Source organism: Camelus bactrianus, chromosome 34 (genome assembly GCF_048773025.1).
Source record: "Camelus bactrianus isolate YW-2024 breed Bactrian camel chromosome 34, ASM4877302v1, whole genome shotgun sequence".
Classification (NCBI taxonomy): domain Eukaryota; kingdom Metazoa; phylum Chordata; class Mammalia; order Artiodactyla; family Camelidae; genus Camelus; species Camelus bactrianus.
The window spans coordinates 14,741,642-14,766,369 of record NC_133572.1 but is presented as its reverse complement, the minus strand read 5'-3'; the positions used below and the strand labels follow the sequence as shown (position 1 = coordinate 14,766,369).

Genomic DNA, 24,728 nt, shown 5'->3' with positions numbered 1-24,728 from the left:
AAAATAAAGGAAATTGGACAGAAATTGGCTGGAAGTGATAGCAGGGCTATATTGCTGTAGATGGTCTGTCAGAGAAAGCCTTTCTGAAAAGATGTGAGTAAGAGGAGTCAGTCATGTGAAGTTTTTGGAGAAGAGTCTCCAAAATAAAGTGAACAGACAGTGCAGACACACAGAAGTGAGGGTGAACATAGCTAACTGAAGTGTAAAGGTGGCCACAGTGGCCACTGCATGATGGGGAGAGTAGCGGAAAGTGACTGGAGAAACAAAGGAGGCCGAAGCTCATAGAACCCTGTAGACCTTGGTGAGAGGTTTGCATTTTATTCTAAGTCCCCAGACAAGGATTCCCTTGAAAATTCAGAACCATCACCAGGAGGATCTCAGCACAGGACTGATATCTTATGCCCTCCATTCTGTTTGCAGTATATCACCTATTGTTAACTGTTAGCAGGCTTGGTGAGTCAGTACGGTTACTGGCTAAGAGAACAAACTTGGAAATCCAACAGACATGAGTTTGAATTCTGGTTTATTTCCTCACGAGGTTTCTGTTCTTGAGAAATGACCTAACCTTTCCAAGCCCTGGTTTCCTCTGTAAAATACGTGATAATAGTAGTACCTACTTCTTAAGGTTGTTTTAAGAATTAAATGGGATAATTGCATAAACTACCTACATGGTACATAGTAAACACTCAATAAACATTAACGATTTCACTATTATCATAATCATTTGGCTCCAAAATGTGCAATATGCATGACATTTAGAGCATTTGTTTAGTTGATTTGGGGTTACAAAGTTGTCTTTTTGTTTTTGAAATTTTTATTGTTTGTCAAGCTATGTAAGTTTGTCATAGCTATTACAAATGAGAGTCTAAAGGTAAATTCTGTTTTGCATGTACACAGAAGGAGATAGGTCCTGAATTTTGCATTCTTAAATTGAAGTATAGTCAATTTACAATGTTGCATTAATTTTTAGTGTACAGTATAGTGAGTTAGTTATGTGTGTATATATATATATATATATATATATTCCTTTTCCTATTCTTTTTCATTCTAGGCTGTTACAAGGTATTGAATATAGTTGGCTGTGCTATACAGTTGGACCTTATTGTTTATCTATTTTATTTATAGATAGGTAGTATTCCAGTATTTTAAAAGAGCATCACTGCAGAAAATCTCCTTAAAAGTCCTGGATTCAAATTAAAGGTGTATCTCAGAACAGAAATTTGAATAGTTGAATACTTACCTGTGTAGATTGTATAATATTACTTTCTTCAGTTTTTCTCCAGGTATCTGGTATAATATTCCAGCATTAGTTAACTATTTTTTTTTCCTTCAGAGAAAATGACCAAAAGAACAAGACTCAGTGTGAAAATAGAGGACTTCTTAGTGCACAATTGCTCTTTTCCTCAGGGTGACAGAATATGAAGGATTTCTCATCTGCCTTCACTTTTTCTCTTTGCTATACTGATAATACTGGAGTATAATTATAATAGGAGTCAAAACATTAATAATTTGGAGAACTGAAAGAAAAAAAATACTACTTTTCAATGCCAGCCTTTCATATTATTCCAAAATTTGAATGAAACTCATTATATAAATATTTTGACTAATTATATTTATAATTATAGCCAAAATATGTAAAGGAGTAGAGGGTTTTTTTTTTTTTCCTCTCTTCCTTACCATTGTCCAGTTTTAGGCCCCAGATCAGAACATCAGTTTACTTTAGAAAGCATACATTTAAACAAATAACTGCTTGGAGTCACTAGTTCTGGAATACTGCTTAGTAAGAAAATTGCTCCACTTACAGATATATTCACAGTGGCGGTAAAAGGGTAACACGTTGATGAAGATGAGGAAGATGCAGGTAGCAGCCATCCTCTATTAAGCACTTAATGTGTGTTAGACACTGTAATGGTCTCTCTCTCTCTCTCTGTCCCTCTCTCTTCTTCCTGTAAGGCAAGCAGGCATCTCAACTTCCCTTTTAAAAATGAACAAACTGAAATTGGTTAAATAACCTTGCCTGAAACCACTTGTTAGTAAAGAACAGAACCAAGATTCAGGATTCAAACCGAGTTCTGACTCTGAAGTTTTCTTCTCCCTATACTGTACTCCTTTTGATAAAGTAATGAAACTGATTTTTTTTTTTCAGCCACCTGCAAATGTTAGCCTTATTCCACTTGATTCTTATTAACATTTTAATGTTTCATGTTGATGGTAAGGTTTCATATGGGCTTCCATGGCTTTTTTTTTTTAAAGAGATACATCTTCCTATCTTTAAAACCTGCCAAAATGTTGAAACTTTTTTTTTTTTTTTTGCCTTTTTCAAAGATGAGCAACGAGTTCTGACTTAGCGAATGTCCTGGTAACAGTGAAAGGTTTACGCCGAGTCTTTATGTTGGCAGTTCACAGTTCTGTGTTTCTGAATAGATTCTGCCCCTCCTATCCACACTGCCCCTGGATTTAGTGATCAAATTATTTCTAGTTGCAGATGAGGGTCAAGAAATTAGAAGTATTTATGCTTTTACAGAGAACATAACCAAAGCAATCATGCTTAAAACCTTTAGCTAGAATTAATAATGATTCAAAGGAAGCCTATGGTAGAATTCAGAATCTTGGGTATTTATATCACACCCAGGAGTTGCAAAAATAAGATTAGACCTCTTTATTAGAATAGTCTTTCTGCTACTTTTGCTTTGCAAATAGCTAAACATAGAAATGTTCTATAAATGAAGACTGATGTTATTATTAATAAGCGACCCAAACGTAAAATTCTCACAGATACTGAATTGCTTCCAGAAGCAAAATTTGTTATGAGCCTCGTCACTCACTGTGCTGCTTGAGATTTGGTTATTTGAGCAGTAAATTACTTTTAAGGATGGAGATTATGATGAGGAAGAAGAGGAGAGGGAGGAGGAGGGGGAGAAGCAGAGCAATGATGACAAACACCTAAAAATACTGTATTGAGACATTTCACTTCGAGAAAGTCATTTAATGCCTTCAGTAGCCCATATGGTAGGTGTATTAGGTTTATGCTAATTTTACAATACTGAGGCGCAGGAGGTTAAGTAATTTTATAAGATGTCTAAGCTCTTAAAAGAAGGAGGAAGACTCTGGCTGCAAAGGCCCTGCTCTTAACAGTTACAAATGGGATTTTGCAAGAATTAAAAAGAATTACATGTAAAGCATTTAAAAATTAACACCACTTAAGCTCTCCATTAGTTGTTAGCAGTTGCCTAGCTACTATTATTATCATTACACTATACGATTATATGAAAAGTTAGTTTTCATTGTGGACTTCGAGGAGACTTTTCCTCTTTTAATTACAAGTGAAAAAAGACCTTCTGATATTTGAAGACGTAGATGGTATTTCATAATATTGGTCATTTTTGTTTTTAACCAGTTTTGTTACTAAATGTTGATGTGGTTTTTTATATAATCCAAGTGATATCGCTTACATCTCTAGAAGGAATCTGTATTATTGATTTTAAAGTAAAAAAGCCTCTGGAGAAGATAAGCCCACACCCTATAAAGTGCCAGTTAGCACCAAGCGTGGAGTGAAAATAAAAGGGCAAAGACCAAGGCATCAAAAAAAAAAAAAAAAAAAAAAAAGCCAGCTCCTTCATAGCCACTTGATATTTCTACCATTTCTCTTACTCTGTTTATTGAGTTGGAAGGTAGTCATTCAGGAATTTCAGGTTTGTAGAGATTTAGGAAAAGTACTTGAAATTCTATTTCTATTTTTTATTTCCATCGCAACCACTTTGTATAAAGGCAGGCATGCAAATATGCTGGAAAAAAAGTGGAGATCTTGAACTTTGAGAGAGACGTCCATTTTGGCAAAGGGGGAGGCACACATTTGGATAAATGTATGTGTGCTCCTCAAATTTGGGTGCTAGTCCGAACCACCAGAGCTCAGAATTTTCCCATTTTTAATATACCAAGGTGGGTTAAAGCAGCCTATTAGTAAAGAGAGTATTTTTAAAACTGTTGACATTTGGCTACTGTTCTTTCATCCACTGTTCTGTAGTCTTGACAGAAACTTGGTTTAGCCTGCAGAGCGAAAGTGAAAGACAGAGAAAGGTGTCTATACGAAGTGCCCCAGAGAGCAGCAGAACTCCTGTATGGCAGTATTTAGGCATTGAGTGTGACACTGTATTAACCTTTTTAATGGATGTATGCAATAAAGTGACATGTAAATGGAGCACAAGGGGAGATATGACACTATATCTGGAAAAGGATAAAACAGTTGGTTGAATACTGGGCTATTATAGCAGTTTGCAAACCTTGGATAAACTCAGTCAGCGGTTGTATAATTGGTTATTCAATCCCGACCCTTGTTCACAGCTCAAAGCCAGGAACACTGAGACCTGTTGCCAATTTGAGTGAATATAGTGACTGTACTCGGCCGGGGCCTAACTTTGGAGCCAGGCCTTTTCCTGTGGGCTGGTTTCCACCATGTCTGGGACTGGCTCAGTGACAGTGGGTCTTTTGTTGTGAAAGGCTGGCTGGTACTCCCCTCCTTTGCAAAATGTCTAACAGCTACACAAATATAAGAAAATAGGAAAAGAGACTTACTGTAGCTTTTCTCTTAGTAAGTTAATGTAGAGTTATTAGTTTTCCTTTCATTTTCTTTCTTTTCTTTCTTTTTCTTTTTTTTTTTTTTTTTGCTCCTTTTTGAGGAAAGTCTGAGTTAAATAAATAAACTTAAAGAGTGATAGAAAAATCTGCTTCTAGATAAGAACTGAACCTTGGAAGTCTCTGATTAGAATATGATATGTATGGAAAATTTTATAATAATTCGATTCACAAAGATAGGTTTCTAAATAAGATATTTTTACTTTTCCTCCTTTCCTCTACAAACATGCATGTACGGAGAAGATTGTTTTTCTTGAATATCTCCTCCATGACTGAAAGATATCGCATGTTTATAAACCTGTTATGTATTTGACTTTAGGAAACAAGCACCCCGCCTTCTCTGCCCAGATTCACTGGACAGAGGCCAACAGACTAACCACTTACTGTTTCTAGTCTAGTAAAATTTGAGAAATAAATCAGTGAAGATTTTGAGTTGAGTGTGTGGTATAAAGCATGCCCGGTCTTACAGTGCCCAGTTCAGAAAGGAATCTGTAACAAGCTCACAGTATTTGCCAGGTAGGTGCTGCTTGCTGATGGGGTGACAGTTCCCAGCTGCAATCAATTATGCTTCCATTATTTCTGTTGTTTAAACATGCCTCGGAATACCAGTTAAGAGGATTTTACAAAATGTATCTAAGTTCCAAAACAAAGTAAAGAGCATGTTAAAAAAAAAAAAAAAAAAAAAAACCAAATGCATTCTGAATCAAGGATTTTTTTTTTCTGAGAGTGGTTGTGATCTCTTTGCTACCCCCTCACCTCCCTGTTTCCACCTCACACACCCAGCATTTAGAAAATCACACACATAGCACATAGTGGCTGATTTAATGCAGGGTTGCAATTCAATCAAGAGGCTGCTGAGGTCATATCATATAAATGGCTACAGTATTTCTTGGCTCAGTTATAGCCTTGATCATTCAGGGCTTTGTTTTTGTTAATTGAGTAGCCTCCTGCTGGGGGGAGCTCCTAAATATTTTGGACTATGTGTCACTAAAGAGAAATTTGGAGGCCAGAGGGTAGTTGGTCCTCGGGGGTGGGAGGTGGGGGCGAGTGTGAGTTTCTGCAATGGATGAGGGAAAAGGAAAGAGGGTGTTCTGAAACCATGACAGGACAAAGGAAAAAAAAAAAGCAAATTGTTTTTGAATAGAAAATTAATCATTGAAAAGGGACTGGCTATTGTGAAGCCAACATAAAAATAGAGGGAGCATTTAACTTGAAATATATGAGAAAAAGCACTATAGAAACTCCAGCGGAGGCCTTTAATGGAAAATACACCCGGCCATCTCATTATAAGTACATCCCTGGGAGCCAAGTGTTACGAGCATTAGTAAGAAGGTGGTATTATAAAAAAAAAATTGATTATAACCAAGCTTAATGTATTTGCAGCTTAATAAAAGTATTGCATGGAGGTAGTGAGTGTCATGGCATAATACAGACCTCTTAGTATTGGATTGTTCGTAAGTATTGTTCGTAAGTGTTAATCTGTGGAGGCCTTTACTTACTGATGGGAAAATGGAAACTTGTATTGGTAAAGAGATCACAGAATAGTAGACCGGCCCCTATTAACCCCAGAAAATACAGTTCAACATATATCTTATCATCTTAATCTCCCTAATATTTTTCTAGTTTATATTATAATACAATATTGTATATAACAAACAGATGTCTCCCTGAGGTCACTGTTTGTAATTTAGTAAATTGTAGGTGTCCAACTGGAGAGCCTAGAGCTGCTGGTGAGGGATGAAAGCTTGAGATGCCTCATTAATTTAATGTAGGTAAGAGGCTGGTGGGCTTAAAGGATTTGGTAGTAGCCCCATAGAGAACTACCTAAATGAATTCAAATAGTATGGAATAAACTTTTTTTTTTCCTATTATTTTTCCCCCCTCCATGCTGTGAAACCTCACTGATCATTATTTTTTAGTCACTTCATGTGTCACCACAAAAACAGAAAGGCTGAAATATGTATGAAAACAAGAGTTTCAATTAAACTCAAACCAAGTATTTTTTAAAGGTGTTGGTTTTTAGTTTTTATGCAGCTTCGTTTGGCACATGACTCTTTACGTGTTTTGAGATTTGGCTTTGCTGCCTTATAATTTTGAGGGTACTGCACTATAAGCTGAACAATTTGCTGAGAAGAAAAGACAGAGAAATAAGTAAGCCAGGGTTTTTGTCTAGAACTATGAGCTAAAATAATAAATTGGCACCTACTATATAAAACGAAAACCTGCTAGATTATGTATCTACTTTAATATACCTTATAAATTTTGGAAATAGTCTTGTAAATAATGTAATCCCCTAATTAATCTGAGTAATTTCTTGTTCTTCAGTAGCTGCCATAGAACAATGAGGTTTTTCTCTTTCTCTCTTTACAAATGGAACCCTCTCTTTTATTTTTAATTTCATAAACATATATTTTAAGAAGATAATGTGCCTTTTTATATTTACCCCCATCAAGTAATAAAGGTCAGTTTTGATGTTTACTAATTTATTGCAATGACTTAAAAGTTTAGTTTACCAAATTCCTTGCAATAAGTTATTTCCTTTCTGCAAATAAGAGTATAGGCAGCTACCTCACTTGAATGATTTATTTGGAATGCTTGTAATTTAACTAAGGATCTCAACTCCTATTATTGGAGCCCCTTAATTTATGAGAATGATTAAATATATGTTTCTAATTTATCATAATTTTTAACAATGTTTTATCTGAATCTTCTTCCTAGAATGATTACTAGCTTTTTGCAAGTAGTTGAGGGCAGTGAAGGCTTTTGAAACCACCTTCAGTGTCTGTCCCAGAGTTCACTTTGGACAGGAGATCTAATGTCCAACAACAGAGACCCTGCAGGGCTTAAATATGCTCTGCACCGTTTTGTGAGAACTAAGATAGCAGGTTCCTGGGGGATTTCAATTCCCTCAGGGAAAATTCTCAGAGATATAAACACTTTCAAATTTCTGACATGTGGAACACAGATCTTTGTGGCTTTTGAAAGACCATTCCCAAGTTTATAAAAGCTTGCTCTCTGACCCCCAGGTCAGAAAATTGGGTGGTCTGTCATTTTACTGGATTCATCCATCCTTTTGTGATAAAATTCTGACCTTTATCTTAAGTTTTAGACTGCTGGTGTTTCATTGTACTTCACCAAAATCTCTATAAACAGTTTTAAATAAGCTTTTCCCTGTCTTTTTTATTTCATTCTTTTATTTCAGAAAATTATTAGGAAAGGATGGGATACATGGCTTAAATATGATGGACATCCATTGAGCCCTTTCTACCTCCACCCACTTTTTCTCCTCAGATATACTTCTAATGAGATAAATGAGTTCAAATTATATTAAATATTACATATTAATTTTACTAAATATGTATGTGAAAAGATTTTGGTGATACATATTTCTATCATTTCTTACATATATGAGAGTGAAGTTCAATGATTAATTCTGATTGCTAAGCACAGGAGAAAGAAGACTGTTCAGTCCACCTCTCTCTCTTCCCTCCTCTTCTCTCTCTCCCCGCATATTTCATTGTTCTTTAAAAACTCTGTGTATCATGTTTGTCTCTCAGTTATTAGATTGGAGACACAGGCTATAGACGTTACTGACTGGTGTTTTTAAGAATATGGAAAGAATAGGCAAGCAAAGTGCTGCTGTGCTATAGGAATCCAAGTTAATTGTATTCAAAGTATAGATTATTTTATTTTCTACCATTAACACCCTTTCCAGGATTTGTGATTTGTTGTCCTGCCATTCCTTTAAATGAATAATGAGGATTGTATCCCATTGATTCTTCTCTGATTTACCAAATTACTAGTAACATTATTCCGCCATTCCTCCCTGAACCTGCCCCCCTCAGTTCTCAATCATCCCGGGAGGATGCCATCTTCATTTGGCTGACATCTCAGGAGTCTCTCTTTTATCTTTGCCACTTACATAAGCGTATGTGTATCTCTTATATTATGTGTGTACTGCATTACGGTGAAGGATACATAGGTATTTCTAGCATGTGATCACATGATTCATGGTCCCTTATTTCAGATTTTTTTTTTTTAATGGAGGTACTGGGGATTGAACCAGGACCTCATGCATGCTAAGCATTAATTATTAGCTCTACCACTGAGCTATACCCACCCTCTTAAGATTTTTAAACAAAATTTTTTTTCACAGTTCTTCACTAAGAATTCTTCATTTTCCCCCTTTTTAATAAATAAAATATATATCATCAGCTCCTGACAGTTCATTATTGCATTTTACTGTGAGTTTTTTTTTTAAATTTGAAATGCTGCATTTCACTGAGTTGTAGAATAGAAAAGTATTGAAATGTATTTGAATGCTTTTAGTTGATAATGTTTAAATTACCACTTAAAGGACATTTTGGTGATAGTAAAATTCTTTTACCTTTCTAAAAAGAATTCAGCAGATTCTACTTCAAGTCTTATGCACTTGAAAAAAGTTTTTAATTCAAGTTTCTGAAGGTTTAATAGAATGTTTTTATACATATTTTTATACCCTGATGTGTGTTTACTCATCAAAAAATTACCTCAGGGCTTGGAAAAGTACAGATTCCTGGGATTCCACAAAAACATTATGAGCCGGACTCTCCAGTGGCCTTGGAATTTTGCACTTTAAAGAAGTTTCTCGGTAACTGTGAACTCTAGATGGATAGGGTCCACTTTTGTTCTGCTTCTGTTAATATCCTTCATACCTGGACAAATACGTAGTACACACTGTTGAATTAGTCCACTCTATTATTCTCAATATACTTATCTTTTAATTTACCCTTATATTGCTAGCATGATTTAATTCATGTTATTTTCCTAGTTATGGACAAGATGACAAATTGGCCCCACTTCTGGAAATTATTGCCTAGTATAATCTTTTTTTTTTTTTTACAGCAGGTTCAATTGATAAACAGAAGACTATTTTAGAACTTTTTATGGCAATGCTACGATAGTAACATTTAGGAAAAAAAAATCTATCAGCACATTTATTTACTATTCATTAATCTAGTGCTTGAAGTCAGGCATTATTGTCTTTACCTTTATTTCAATAAATAAAACAATAGGGGAGCAACTCAGATGACGCTGTAGCAATTTGAGTCAAAGGTTTATTGTCTGATCACTGTTAGTCTATACATTTAACAGTGTATGCTGAGTTTATTGAAGTTCAGAGGCCATGTCTCAGTTACTATCACAGTGCCACAGTAGTGGCTTAACAGAAAACTGTTAGATAAAAGAATGAATAAATGGATAGAGTATGAGGCCTTCTAATCTTGTGTGTGTGTGCGTGTGTGTGCCCTCGTGTGTGTGAATTGTGCAAAATAAAGAAAATGTAAGTGTCCATGTTTGACGTACATTTCTTAAAGTAGTCTGATAACTCAGGACATTATGCCGCTAAAAGCAAAGACAATGTTTTTGTACAGTCATTCAATTCAAATTAAATGAATAAACGAATAGACTGTACCTGCTTGATTTTATACCCACTGCCTACAGTGAGATCGGTTAAGTTGCTGATATAAGAAAATTGAAAATCAAATTGTGCTTTTCTCTTTTGCTATTTTTCCAGAGTTGTTTTTTTTTTTTCGTTTTCTTTGCTTCCTTTTTGTCTTCTTTCACTTGTCTCTTTTTAAATGAGAATGCTTCTTAGAGGTTGATTTTTTTTGCTGTTCTGCATTTTTGGGGTTCACAGCAAGTCTTTCCTAACACACAACTTTAAATTTCGTTGTTGATTAGATTGTGTCTAAGCTTGTGAACATTAAATGCCATTTGCAAATAAAACTATTGTATTTTCTCATCTAAAATTACTGTAAAGATGACACGATCCAAAATCCATGAAAGGTTATGAGAGACCAAATATAACAAGTTGTTAAGGCAGATGGACTACTTCGGTTGAGAAGGCTAAGTGCAAATTTAGATATATGATTTTAAGCAAACCAGAGGGATTTTTTTTTCCTAATTTTAAAATCTAATGCTATGTATTAGAACATAAACTATAATTTGAATTCTAAGTAGTTTTTCAGCTCAACTGTTCAGCTACCTGCAAATCACAATCTCTGATTTATCATATGAATCATGTCAGCTTTTATTGTTCATATCTTTTCAGGCATCTGGCAAGCTGAGATTGCGATTTGTTTTCACATATGTTGTGATAGAGAAGATTCAGGATGTGTCGTGCTTTAGCATCAGGCTGTATGCACTTTAATTCTCACTTCCAGTGGTAAAACATTCTGTCATATTTTTAAAGTATTGGAATTCTTATTCTAATGTATGTTAAGTGGTTTTCTATTTCTATGCTTTTTGTATCTCCTTTATCATCTCTACCACCCACCTTCGTAATTTTAAACAACCACAACAGAATTCTACAATTATGATCATTAATTTTTGTTTTCAGCATGGTCTTGATATCTAATTAAATGGATGATTGTGTGAATACACTCTTATAGTACGATAATTGCTTCATTTATAATTCCAATACATATTTAGGTAATTCTTTCCTTAAGTATATCAATAGGCATATATATTTTGCTTAGAACTATTCATTCTCTTTACTAAGCTATATTAAACTTTCCCTGTTTGTCTATAAATTTGTCTTATGAAATTAAGACTTTGTTTTAAATATGCCATATACTCATATACCTTTTGCTATAATTTCATTCTTATGGCTTGTCTTTTGTTTTTCCTTCTTGTTCTATCTCATATGTACACAATTGAGAAAATACTGTTTCAAATAAAATATATGGAAAATAACAGATATGTATTATAATTTGTCTTTGAGAAGGTTGGTTATTTGCTGGGTGAAATAACAAAAACAGTCATGGAATTCTTTTATGAGAAATAGTTCAAGTGTTACAAATCGACCATTAACTGCTGCCATCATGAGCATCTTCTCCCCAGTTTTCTTTCAAGTTCCCTTAGCTTTTCTGTTCCACCCCTCTTGCCTTAGTAGCCCCTTTGCTTCCTCCTACTCTTCACTCTCACCCCTCTCATCGTGACTAATGGCTAGGACTTAATTCACGTTTCACCACCCACACTTTGCTGACATCATAAATTATTTGGGTACAGATGGACAATATTCATTAGCCATGCACTTTACTGAAAGCCTTCCACAGGAGTGCCTCACTCTCCCATTTTTATTAAAAGTTAAAATGCTTTTCCTGTCATGGGGGTTGGAGTGAGTTAGCCATGAGAGAGGACAGCGCTACGGCGCTAATAAATAAAAATAGTAAATGTTCCCGTTGGTTGAGTGACCCTGGGAAAGGAGCACTACAGAGCTGTTTGTTGTTCCCTCTCACTTGTCAACAGCACTGGCTGAAAAGCTTTAGCCATTGTTGAGGACCTAATAGAACCCTTGGAAAGTTAGAAAGACAACTGTCAAAAAAAAAAAAAAAAAAAAAAAAAACACTCAGGCAAAGATGAGTTGAGTACTTTTGTATTTCTGTGCAATTTGGGGACAATTCCTACATTAACCTAATGGAAATGACACCTGTCTTTGTCCCCCTTAACCACTACATCTCTTCCTGTGTCATCTTTATTGACATGAACCAACTGAAAAATTCATAGGAATGACAGATAAACCAGTGAAACTACAGCTTATCAATCAGTATCATAAAAATATGTAGAGTAGAACCTTTGATGAGGTGTTTGAGTTCTGGGTAGTTTCTGGGCAAAGTGAAGCATATGTGTATATATTTCATTTGATCTTTGAAGGCGTTCTCTTAGGTTGTTGTATATGTTGTAGTTGTAATGTTAGTCAACCTTTTTAAATGTTACTGTGTGCCCAGAACTGTTTTAAACACTTAATTACATAAATTATTTCATTTAATTATTTTGACAATCATACAAGTAGAGTTATTATCCCCTTTTACCGATGAATAAATTGAAGCATAGAGAGGTTGAATTACCTGCCAAAGGCCACAAAACTAGTTATGGTAAGTGATGGAGTCACGTTGTATAATTTTTTTACATTCAGTAGCAAGACATAAGAGAGATTTTGTACATGAAGAATAACTCTGCAATTTCTTTCTGAAATGCTGCCCTCAAATTACTTACGTTATTTTTGCTGGGACCTAATATTTAAAACAAGAAAAAAATAAAGTGTTGTAGTCTAAGCCAGGAAATGTACTTATCTTTCTTGAGTGATGGAGTGAATAAAACTATGAGAGTTTTATAAGTCCATCTCTTAATGGTTACTTTGTGTAGAAGACATAGAGCCATCTTTTGAGGAGTAAACCCAAGTTTATTGATGTGTAGCAATTATGTCATATGGATTATGGTATATTTAATCATGTGATAAAAAATTCTTCTAAAATGTGGTAGAAGATCGAGTATAATTAAACAGATAGGTGAATAGTTTTAGCCTATACATTCAGAAAATTAAAGCCTGTGGGTAATGATTTAAATATTGCAATATTCCCAAAACTGATTACACATTAGAATTTTCCAAACTTGAGTCAGCAGGCCAAAGGTTTTTTTTTTTCCCCCCTGTTAACCAAGCTCTTATTAAATTTCAAGTGGAAACAAAGAAGTATTTTGGCACCACTAAAAGTAAAGTATTTCTAGAGCTTAATTCACTTCAGGGTAATTACATGTAAAAATGAGGCATTTTGAAATCCTAATGCTTTGGAATTTCAGATGTGTTTCTATTGTGCCTTGTGGTGTGTGTTATTTTTTAACATTTCCTCGAAGAACTTGACATTTCCAGTAGCAGACTAGCTGTAGCGCTTGGCTAATGGGACTGTTACAAGGCCTTCTGGTCTTCGGTGCACAGATACTTTCCAGATATGTAAAAGTCGTTATATTACTTCCATTGTGTTGTTTAATATTTGCCCCAAAATGTTGTCTAGACATGCAGCTGTTGTCAACATGAATTGAACTCTTACTGGTACATGATTTCCAGATTTAGCCCAATCTTCCCCTCAAAAATAATCCTATTATCAGTAATTGAATAACCAAATAACAACATATTGAACTGTAATTAGCTTTTGAAGAAAAATATAGTTGGCCAAATGCACTAACTTGCGTTTGTTCTTTAATTTCATGGGGGCCATCAGTGAAAACTTCCAAGGGGAGAATATTGAATTAACAGACCCTAATTCTAACAGATGTTCACCACTCAGACGACCTATCATCTAATTAATTATTGTCTAAAACTGGATGAGGTGAATAAAACTGGACTAACATTTCATTTCTGAAAAGTTTGACTCTTTCTTAAAAGAGTTGTTGGGGTGTGTAGTATATGGAAAAGAATACCAAACTAGGAGTTAACCTTCAAGTTCTGCTCTATCATTAACTAGGTGTATGATCTTAGTTAAGCTTTATCCTTAATTGATAATTTTCAGTCTGTAAAATGAAGAGGCTAGTCTAGACTTGTTATTACCCAGTTTATATTGATAAGACAAGTTATCTCCCAACACTAATGTCCTTGATCGAATAAAGAATCCTGTATAATCCATAAATCAGTTCAAGATTAACAGTCAGACAGCACATAAATAGATCTAAATCTTGTAAAAAGAAATGTAAATTTGTTTAGTGTTAATTAGATTTACATAACAATGGAATGCTTATTTTATGTTTGTTTCAGTTTTACTTTTAAGTAACCAAGAAATTTTTGTTCCATTAATTTCCAGTATGTATTGTAGCAAATTACTTTTGTAAAATACTTCTCTAAATGTTATCTAAAGATCCTTCCAGGTTTAAAATGCTGATTCTGTGACATGAATAATCTACATATGCTTTTACTTCTTGACTTTGAAGGAGGTATTGGTATATTTTGACATTCAGCCATATTGTTGTTCCTTCCAAAAGACAGCTTTCACCCCTAAATATGCACCGTATCAAATGTCAGGAATAACACAGCTTAGTTTAAGCCACAAAATTAAAGTATAAACGGTAGTAGATTTGGTCTGATCTAAACTCCTGAGACTTTGTTTAAAAAGTCAAATATTACACGTACATATTTTTTTGCTTGTTCGATTTTTCAATGAGCTCTGCCACTGCAGCTCGAGGGAGATTAAGGGGGAAAAAAACCCTACATAAACACAAAGCAAAAACCTGAGCTTGTGTGTAAAGCTACTGCACTGGAGCGAATGTGGTTTAATTCTTGGCACTGGGAGCTTGTTGGAGAATTACAATATGTTGGCATGAGTCTCCAGGTCTCATTGTTCCAGATGAGGGAGTCGGTCTTAAGAGTGTTTGGCGCTGAAGGGAAAAAGGAGTGAGAGTTATAGGGAATGAACGGGCTCTAAAGAGGCAGGATGCTGTTGTAACAATGGCTGGCACAGTTAGGGGGGCCATTCACTAGTGGGGATTGCAATAGGCATTGATGTGCAGAAGCATATGTGAGCAAAACAGAGGCAAGGGTGAGAAGGGAAATGCAAGCAAACATAGCAAAAGGATCCTGATGGCAGGAGACGAGTAATCCAGGTACAGTCCCCTTACTATTAATGGGGTGACTGATAAGGATGACTTTCATTTCTCTCTAATGTATCTTCCTGCTTACCTCTTAACGTTTATTTTATTTTCTCTTTTAAAGTATACATGCATTTACCTTTCCCCTAAAAAACAGATCCTTGAATCAGATCCTTGAATTAAGAGGCCATGGTTTTGTATTCCGTCTGTTCTACTTTCTTGCTAGGTGATCCTGGGCCTTGGCTTTCTCTCTGAGTCTTAGTTTTCTCATCTGCAAAATGGATATAATAATGGTCTGTAACATTGACAGAGTTATTGTATCTGACAGCATTCTGTAAACTGAAATGCAATGCAGTTAATAGCAACAATTACTATCTGTCATACTTATTTTAGTATAGAGAGCCCTAGCTTTAATTTTGATGATAATCATGGTACTCCAGTGCTTGAGAAAAGTAAATCTTAGGAGAAACTTTAAAGCGTTTAAGTAAAAGTATGACATATCTTAACACAAATGTAATGGATAATCCAGAATTTGAACATTTGGAAATAACTCTATGTCCACAGACATACCATACGCACAATATAAAATACGACTCTACATGTATTTTTTTTAATCACATTGTAGAGAATGGAATATTTAATAGATAACTGCTATCTCTTTTGCTCCATGAGCGCTGAAGTTACATAATTGTGTCACATTTCACTTTAATTATATTCACACATTAATGGACCAATGTATTATAAATATTGAGATTTTGCCTTTGGTCTTTTGTAGTTGTAATCATTTATATCCTATGGAATCTTTACCATTTTCAGAGAAATTCAGTCATTGTTTTCTGTCCATTTATTGTGCTCGTTATTGTGAGATCATTTTTTACCACTTCTTCATGAACTACCAGTGGAAGCAGATTGTATCATTGCACTTGGTAGAATACTGAACATGAATTTACTTAATTCAGATACAGAGGTGAAGTGGGTGAAATGGGACACTTTAGAACCCCTTGAGCTAGATAGTGTCGAAGTTATGGTGAGAACCCAGGTTGCTTGTCTTTTAACCCAGTAGTCCTTCCATCAAATGTATACATTTTCATTTCGTGACCACTATGTGTTCATAAGTTTTCCTTAAATCGAATTCTAAAGTTCAGAGCCATATAGTGGCTTCACTACATCCTGAACATATGAAAACCATAAGGAATCTTTGCTTTTAATCTCATCATGCTGCTAATAGGTGCATGTTACCCTGGGATATTCAATTTATTCTTTCAAATTTTTACTTCATCCAGCCAATCGAGTTAATAACAATAGTCTTTCCAACTCTCCAAGACTATTTTGCAGGTGAAATGAAGTCGTGTGTGTATACCAGAGAGAACAAAAGACTCTGGGATCCAGTAGGTTGAATTTAGCTCCGTATTGGGCAAGTCATGATTTTTCCTAAAGCTTTGGTTTCTTAGTGGTGAAACAGATGTACCAATATCTAATTCAGGAGATTATTAGGAAACAGTTGAGATACCACATATAAAGGGCCTGATACACTGTTTAGCACTGAACCCTCAAAATAGTAGCTGTCATTATCATTTTGTTGTCAACAAGAGAGTTAGGAATTTTATGGGGAAATAAATCCTTGGTTCAAGATTCAGCTCTGCCCGTCAGGTATTGTGAAACCCCAGACAAGTCTTTTTCTTCTTCGTCTTCATCTTTTTTTTTTTTTTAAAGCTGGAAGATGGACGTAATAACACAATCTGAGTCTTCAGGTCTTCGCTCTGATTAAATGAGAAAATACAGGTGAAAGCATCTAGCATAGTTCCTGGCACATAGGCTGCTCAATGAATGTTTATTGAATCTTATTTTAAAGTATATACCTCATCGAAATTGCAAATATTATTATCTTTATTCATCCACAGGCATGACAGCCCCGAGTTAGATATATTTCTGATTTTACATCTTCCAAATTACTTGGTTTTAAAGAAGTTATTCATTTTTCTGTAGTGTATGTTACAAATCAAGTACTTGAAAAGAGTGGCATGGTATAGGAGCCTTCTATCTTTATGCAAGTTAATAAAGAGGCCAAGAATGTTCTGCAGGTTTCAGAAATCTGGCGGCTGTTTCTTTAACTCTGCGACTTAGACAGAAGACTTCTGTTTCTTTACGAGCACACTACAGTGAATATTTTGTCTAGCTTCAGGGAAAAAGCTTTGTCATGGACTTTGCAGACAATAGCCTTAAAAGTAAAATGGTCTGCTTTTGGTGCCGGGAGGTTCAGGGGCCTATTGTTAGTGCACAATGGGTTTCTATTGCTGCATTCCTGCTTCGCAAAGGTTTGTTAGCTTTTAATGACTGACAGTGCTCTATTGCAAATACCATATTGGCTGTGCCCTGTTTACATGCTACTCAAGAATTTTTGTAGAGTGCTGGAAAAAAGAAACAGTGGTGTTTGTTTGACCTACTCTGATAAGGTTTAAAAAATGATTTCACTCACGAAGTGTTTACTGGGAATGTAGAAACATTGGAAATCCCTGCAGAAATATTTTAAAGTTACTTTTAAAGCCTCAGTGAACAGAAGTATTGATTACAATCAGAAGAGATTGAATGCATTTTATTACTCAGAATTGTCATTACCATTGTCAACACAGTGGTGTAGAAATAGGGATATTTTAAGAAAAAGTAAAAGTAAAATCTTTAGACTCTTGTTTTCCTTAAATGTGAAAAATGGAGAGATATATTTTGTCATGAAGGAAAAAAAATAGCATTTCACACATTCTGTAGTCAATGTGCACACAGCAGTTGTAGGGGTGTGTGTGTGTGTGTGTGTGTGTGTGTGTGTATGTATACACTATATATACAGGCTATATAAAGAAGTAATCATTCAGAGCTTTTCACCATTTTATTTTCTTCAAGTTATTGACATCTGAAAGAGAAGCATTCCATGTTGTCAGTTTTTCCAAGGAAAATTTCGTCTCCACTTAGTTGAAAACGCCACACAGGCTTTTGTGACTCCGATAGCTGATAACTTTAAGATGCGGGCCTAAGAAAAGTAGATAGCATTAGCTAAGATGATGCAGAAGACGCTTTAATAGGCATTTTACTGTGGAGAGAATTAACCCGTTTCCAATAATCTTATGGTCTCTAGGCCAGACGGTCCCTTTGATAAGTTAACATGTACTCCCTTTATGCTCCTAGTAGGGGGTAAACAAATGTCTGAACAAACACAAATACACATAAACACCAATGTGGAGAATGGCGGTGTGGGTCTTAGATCTGGATAATAAGTGTGGGTATTGTTATTTAGATGGAACATACTGGGACACTTATCTTTTAGTACACACCATTTTCTAACTGAATGCAGTGCTAATCGTGGGATTGAAAGCCATTGTAATTGTGTACCCATCAAAATGCTGACAAGAATATACAATTACATTATTTGGAACTGAGTTTAATGTTTGGGAGTTTTATTAGCATTTATATTTACTTACACATTAAAGTTCAACACAGAAGAAGAGATCAAAACCATATGATGCACAAAAACAAATCTCAGATGAACACATAACCCTGCTCTCTAAGTATCCGTGCCCTGTCTTAATACGAGGCATTGTAAAAGAGTGCGCTGCAAATCTGAAATAAGCAAATAATGTTTCCGTTTTAGGCATTACTCACTTCTCTAGATTTTGCAATCTTTGTAAAGCTTCTTTTATGCGAACTTTTTAAAAAAAAATGTTCACGGTACTGGCAAATCTTTCCACAGTGTGCTTACCACCACACGATGTTAAACACATATTATAAAGTGGATGTAATTGTAAACACACAGAGGGATATAATTACATGTAGCAGATTTAAGAGCTAATTCTTTGCCTTTTTTTACTCTGTATTTTATCAACATAATTATTTTTTGACTGCAGACTAACACCCTGAAATTGACAAGCATCCATTATAGCAGGAATTTGTTCACCAAATTGAAAAACAATGAACTGCAGGTTTATATGTACCCATTGTCATAAAGAATTAGTATGGCTTTGTTCCACAAGACGGAAAAGCTAATGATTTTGAAACAGCAGGTGACAAAATACATTCTTTTTTTCCCTGCCCTGTTATCAGTTTGTTGATGAAGTCATTATGAACTGGGGCTGGGATAGGGATGGCCTTATTTTTAGTGGGTAGATTTTTAATGAGCTACATTATAAAGATAGTCATGTTGATTTCCTTGCATTTTTTTTCTACTTAGAAACCCCCAGTATTGAAAAGCTACTCTCAAAGGACTGGAAAGACAAGCTTCTTGCAATGGGATCAGGGAATTTCGGTGAAATAAAAGGTAATACGTTCGCAATTATTTTGATCCAAAATGTACCAAAATGAATTTGATATTCAAGACTATTAATGGTGATAACATACTTCTGCCCCCACGCATTCTTTGTCTTGGGTGTTTCTTTTTTCCATCTTGAAAAGGGGATGAACCAGGGCTCTTATTTTTCCTCTTTGTGTGTCCACTGTATCTTTACAGTCTTGATTTACATCACTTTTTAAAAATTCAAAGGACTTACTTTATAAGTACTAACCAAAATGATAGGGTTAAAAACTGCATATTTTGAGATGATTTTGTACAGTCTATGTATGGGAAGTATGAATGCACATAATCATTTAAAATCAGAACTAAGGGGATGAGATTTAATTTCTCATATAAAAATAAAATCAAATGATCCTTTCAATTAATTAAAAAGTGTGGTTTCTCAGGGCATAGTAGGCAATCTGTAGTTTTTCTATTCGTTGCCAATAGGACACTTGATTCTGAGTTCTAAAGGATTAATTTTAAGGAAAAAATACTTATTCATCAATATTAAATTATTTACTTATATATTTACTGTGTATATTTTTGATAGAGGCTGAATATATATTTAAAATATCACCAGATTTATATTAATATACATGTAGAAATGTGTGTAAAAATAACTTTTTTTTGCATATGTGTGTACATGCACGTGTTCTCCCAGTGAGAGAGGCAATTGTCTTAAGTCTCTTAAGACTCTACTACATAAGAGCATCCTGGAGAAAGGCAGAGCATACATCAGTCTTCTCAAATGTTTGACCTTCTTGACAGTAGCATCTCCATTCTGGAAACTTCCAGAAAATGTTTGCCTGAATATTTCATTTTTCATCCATCTATTTGGAGTTTACATATATTCAGGCTGTGATTAGGATGTGACTGGGTGGGGAAAGAATGAATTCCTGCTAACCAGCAAATTAAGTAACCAAACTCTGGAATGGAATGAAATTCAAGCAAATAATGATCAATATCGGTTGAAGAGCTCGAAGGCAAAGTTTAGAGAGAACAGAGGAGTTTCTGTTTCTTGATTTTGTTGGATTTTAACCCATTTGCACCTGAGATACAGGGTGTCTTCTCCAAGGTCCTTTATTCTCCTCCAACCTAGGTGATAACTGACAGCAAAGCAGGCGGGACCGCCCGCTCCAGGCCGTGTGATCTCATTCCGTTGGAGGACAGACATTTTTCCCTCCCTGGCTTTCCTCACAAGTCTGACTTAAAAGCAGCAACAGCAGTGATGATAAGCACAGAGGAAAGAAGCTCAGCTGTCCTTTCAGGCTTGCCTGTGGGGTTAGTTCAGGAAGCTGCAGTACCGTCACAAAAGAAGTTTCTGTCTTTAATTTTGAGTTTTTTAAGCTTCACATTCAGAGCACAAGTTTGGTTATTGTCCTCTGGTTCTGTTCAAAAAGCTGTTTTCTGATGCGTTTTAAAAGCAACTGTAGATCTTTCTTCTGTGTTAGGTGCTCGGATCAGGTTTGGCAGAAAACTGGGGAAAAAAGCGCTGGGTGACTTTTCCTGCCTACTGCCCGTGACAGTTACAATTACTGCCCATTGTTCACAGGTGGCTGGAGAGGGGAGAGGATACAATAGCGTGTTGCCCTCTGGGGGTAAATGAATTCTTCTTGATGGTTCTTGGAGGGTCGGAGGCGATGATTAGGTACTGCCCAGGAATGTGGTTTTCACGCCACCTCAGAAGTTAGTCCAGAACAATGGCCCGACTGTTTGGCAGCTTTTTTTTTTTTTAAATGAGGCAAGTAAAGATGGAAGTCTCCTGTCTGTGTACAGTTTTCAGTCAGGGTAAGGAAGGATAAGCATGACCTTTTTTTAAAAAAAAAATGAAAATGTGAACTTACTCAATTCTCAGATGATTTATTGGTGATAATTTGGAACAATGTATTTGAGTAGAACCTTTGCATATATTAGGATGTTTACAGTTTTTACCAAGTTTTCGTGTGGATTGAAACTTTTCTCCTCCATTTTTACTGGGTCAGTTTTCATTTAACTTTTAATTTGTTCCAGGAGACATTTGAGTGAGTGAATGAGTGTGTATGTGTGTGCGCGCACGCGCGTGCACACACATGCCCATTCTGAAATCTCTAAGACAGGTGAGGACAGAACTCAGTTCCTGAGGGCTGCCTTCAAGTTTCTGTAAGTGAATTACTTCCAAGGCATTTGGACAAAGAATAAACTTACAGCTCGGCAAAATTCAAAGAAGTGTTTCTTACTATTAGTATTGAAAAAGTAAAAATGATAAGCCTTTAGAAATAGGAGAAATAAATAGCATTTGGTTTGGGTAGTTTAGCCATCAATAAGTAGTTGTCATACCCACTTAAAATCAATCTCATTTTTCAAGAAACAACGTGAGTTAGTAAAGGAAACCCACTTCTAAAAGCATAAAATTATCTTTCATGTTGGGTGATCTTGCCTGTTAGAATGTATATACCATTTTATAAAATGGTCTGGCACTTTGGAAATGTGAAGTAATTAGGTTTTAAAGTTACATTAGAAACAATCCTCTAAAAAACACACAAAAAGAACACTAGATTCCGTTTTGCAGAACAAAACAATTTGACTAAAAAGCTCTACCGACAGCAGTCAGTCAGTATATGTTATGAACGGATTAGCTGCCTGAACACATGGGTTATTCCTTCTTCTCCAATCAGCCACGTAGTGGAACTGGCCAGTTTACAGAGGTGTCTTGCCCTTACCTGTAGCAGAAGCACTGAGTACTGGCCGTGTGAAAGGTGAAGGAATGTATTTCTGTAGCCTCACAGTTACTGAGAAGAGGAAAGAACAGTGCCTGCATTCCAGTTGGCAGCCAGGACTGTCACACATTGTCTCAGCTAGCACGAAATGCCATTACACTGAAGGTCACTGCATTGGCACCTCACCTGAGGACAGTAGCTGGGGATCCATGGCAGCTTTGACTAAACGAAACATCGTTTGTTTTTCAACAGAGTCATTGCAAAATGTGTATTTTACTGACTTAAATTTATTTATAGAATTATAGCAAAAATATTGGCATACAAAATTCTCTCAAATATTTCTGTTTTGGTCTAAAAGCAGGACATTGTTTGAGAGGTCTTCTGACTAGGTCACTCAGAAAAGCCTAGCTCAGTTTCTCCACCTGCCTTGTGTGAAGAATTCTTTAGAGCCGGGTTTGTTTCCTGTTGGTATCCCTGGTGGACCCTTCTCATCCGCTCAGAGGGTATTAACTGGGGCCAGGAAAGTGTTGTAGCTGGTATTAAGGAAAATGCCAGCTGCAGTTGGTATAATAAAACATTGGCTCTCCTTGAAAGCTATAATTTTGTTCTTTCTAGAAGATGGGGCATAAAGGCTTTCTAGAATGCCAGTATAATGGATTCAAGGAAAGAACCCACTCAGCAAGGTAGTGGCCTTTCAGAACTTGTGAATCAAAGACATGCTGTGTAGATTCAACCCGTGAATTAAAGTAGAGCCTCTCTCAGGTGACATGAAACTTTGAGAGAAAAAGAGATATGTTGATTCAGTGTATGGCTTGAAAGAGATAAGTCTATTGGACTAACATCAGAGGATTTGAAAATAAGCAGGCTTGGAATGGGAATCAGGCCCCAGGTAGTAAATCTAGTAAGGTATCCTTGGAGTTTTGGAAATTTAAAACACGGACACTAAAATCTCAGCATTTAGATATGTAAGCGTTTGTATAACTTTGAAAGTTGTTTTATCCCCATTCTTTAAAAATCCAGTAACTATTGAAAAAACATGTGGTTTGCTAATTACCTTGTGACTCTTTCATTCGTACATAAAATATATGTCTTCACATTTTTCCAGCGGGGTTGGAAATGTTGATTATTTTCTGAGAGAACTGTTGGATCTGGAACTTGTTTAACATAAGAGTCAGCCATAAGGAAGGTACATAATATATAGTCATTTACTTCTAAATAAAGTAAATGTTTAATGTTTTTAATCTACTAAGCTTGTTTTATAGTCCCTTGTAGTTGCTTGTGAGTAATGTTCTCACTTTTTCTAAAAACCGGATCATAAGAACTGAAGAAAGACTACCAGTGCACAGAATATAGATCTTTAAAATAAGTTTGGCATTGTCTATCAAGTAGAAAGTGACTTTATGTTTTCGGCAAATCAATTAGTTGCTCTGTCTTAGAAAGCCACAGTCCCTGTGCCAGGGTGTAAACACAGCCAGTGACAGGGAAAGTGGTTAGCTGCTGGATCGCGTCAATCTGCATATCAATAATCCAGTTCACCTGTTAAGAAGTTTCATATACCTTTTCCAATGGGTACTTAAAAATGCATGCTTTAAGAAGATACTCTTACATATTTAATCTGGATTTCATATTTGAAAACAAAAATATCCTCTCCTCAACATTTTTCTCATTTAATAAACATTCATTAATTTAACAAGTATTCATTTGTGTGAGGGGTGTGAAGATTCTAAAATTAAAATAATTATAAGAACATTATTTTTTCTTGTAGATGCAGGCTTCAGAGCTTACGCCATCCAGATCATCGGATAACAGAATTAACCTAAAACCTTTTCCTCTTTGAAATTAACATTTCCGTCACTCAGGAAGCATGGTGTAGTCAAAAAGATGAGGTGTCACGTTGCCCTGATACTTTCAAGCAGTTGTGGAAATCAGGCTACCTCTTTTGGTTTATTTCCCCATCCCCTCATTTAAGCACAGTTGCAGATTACTATTGATTACATGCCCATTTATGTATCAGCGCTTTGTTAACATCTCCCTTAAAAGATTACTGTAACAAAGCCTTTTGTTCCCAAAACCATGTACTTTAGTTGTGACGGGGTCAACTTGTAAAACTAATTCTGTCTGTCTCTAAAGCCTGAGCTTTTTAAATGATGCTTGGTAGTCTGTCTTCAGTAAAGTTGGAATGGGTGATCTCGCAAATCCTTTAAAACTTGAAAACATCCAGACCCACTACAGCTAGATGATGAGTCCCTCTGAGATGCACCCATCGTTAGCCTGCTTACTTGGTGAAATTTCCTGGTGGACTATCTTGCTTACTGTTGGCCCAAAGTTTGGAACCCAGTATGTATTTGATGAATGAATGACCAAAAGTGCCATGTTTTGAGATGACTGTTTTTGACTACATTCTAGTCTGTAAATGCAGCAAATTTAATGTGATTTTTTAAAAATGTTTTTTACATTTTACATACAGTATCCAAGTAAGTGAATGGAATGATTTTGGGGAAAGTGTGTAAAATTACAATCTGCATTAAAAAGTAGCCATTTGTAAAAGACATTGTATAGAACCATACTTAAAAAAAAAAAAAAAAAAGAATGACCCTTGCATTCACTACACCACTGATATTGCAAACATCTTGTTCATATTGTCCCAGAAGCACAGCATCCAGCCCTGGAGTAACAACGGTAAAGAT

The 24,728-nt window shown here is 35.6% G+C and overlaps 1 protein-coding gene across 15 annotated transcripts in view; it reads left to right on the top strand.

Moving 5' to 3' along the window:
• The window catches only part of SOX5 (SRY-box transcription factor 5), a 903,293-nt gene that overhangs the window by 687,601 nt on the left and 190,964 nt on the right, over window positions 1-24,728 (top strand). For all 15 annotated transcript variants that reach the window (XM_074357827.1, XM_074357830.1, XM_074357824.1 and 12 more), the window contains one exon: window positions 19,244-19,330. In XM_074357827.1, the coding sequence (XP_074213928.1) occupies window positions 19,244-19,330 (87 nt within the window). The remainder of the gene's footprint in view (window positions 1-19,243; window positions 19,331-24,728) is intronic.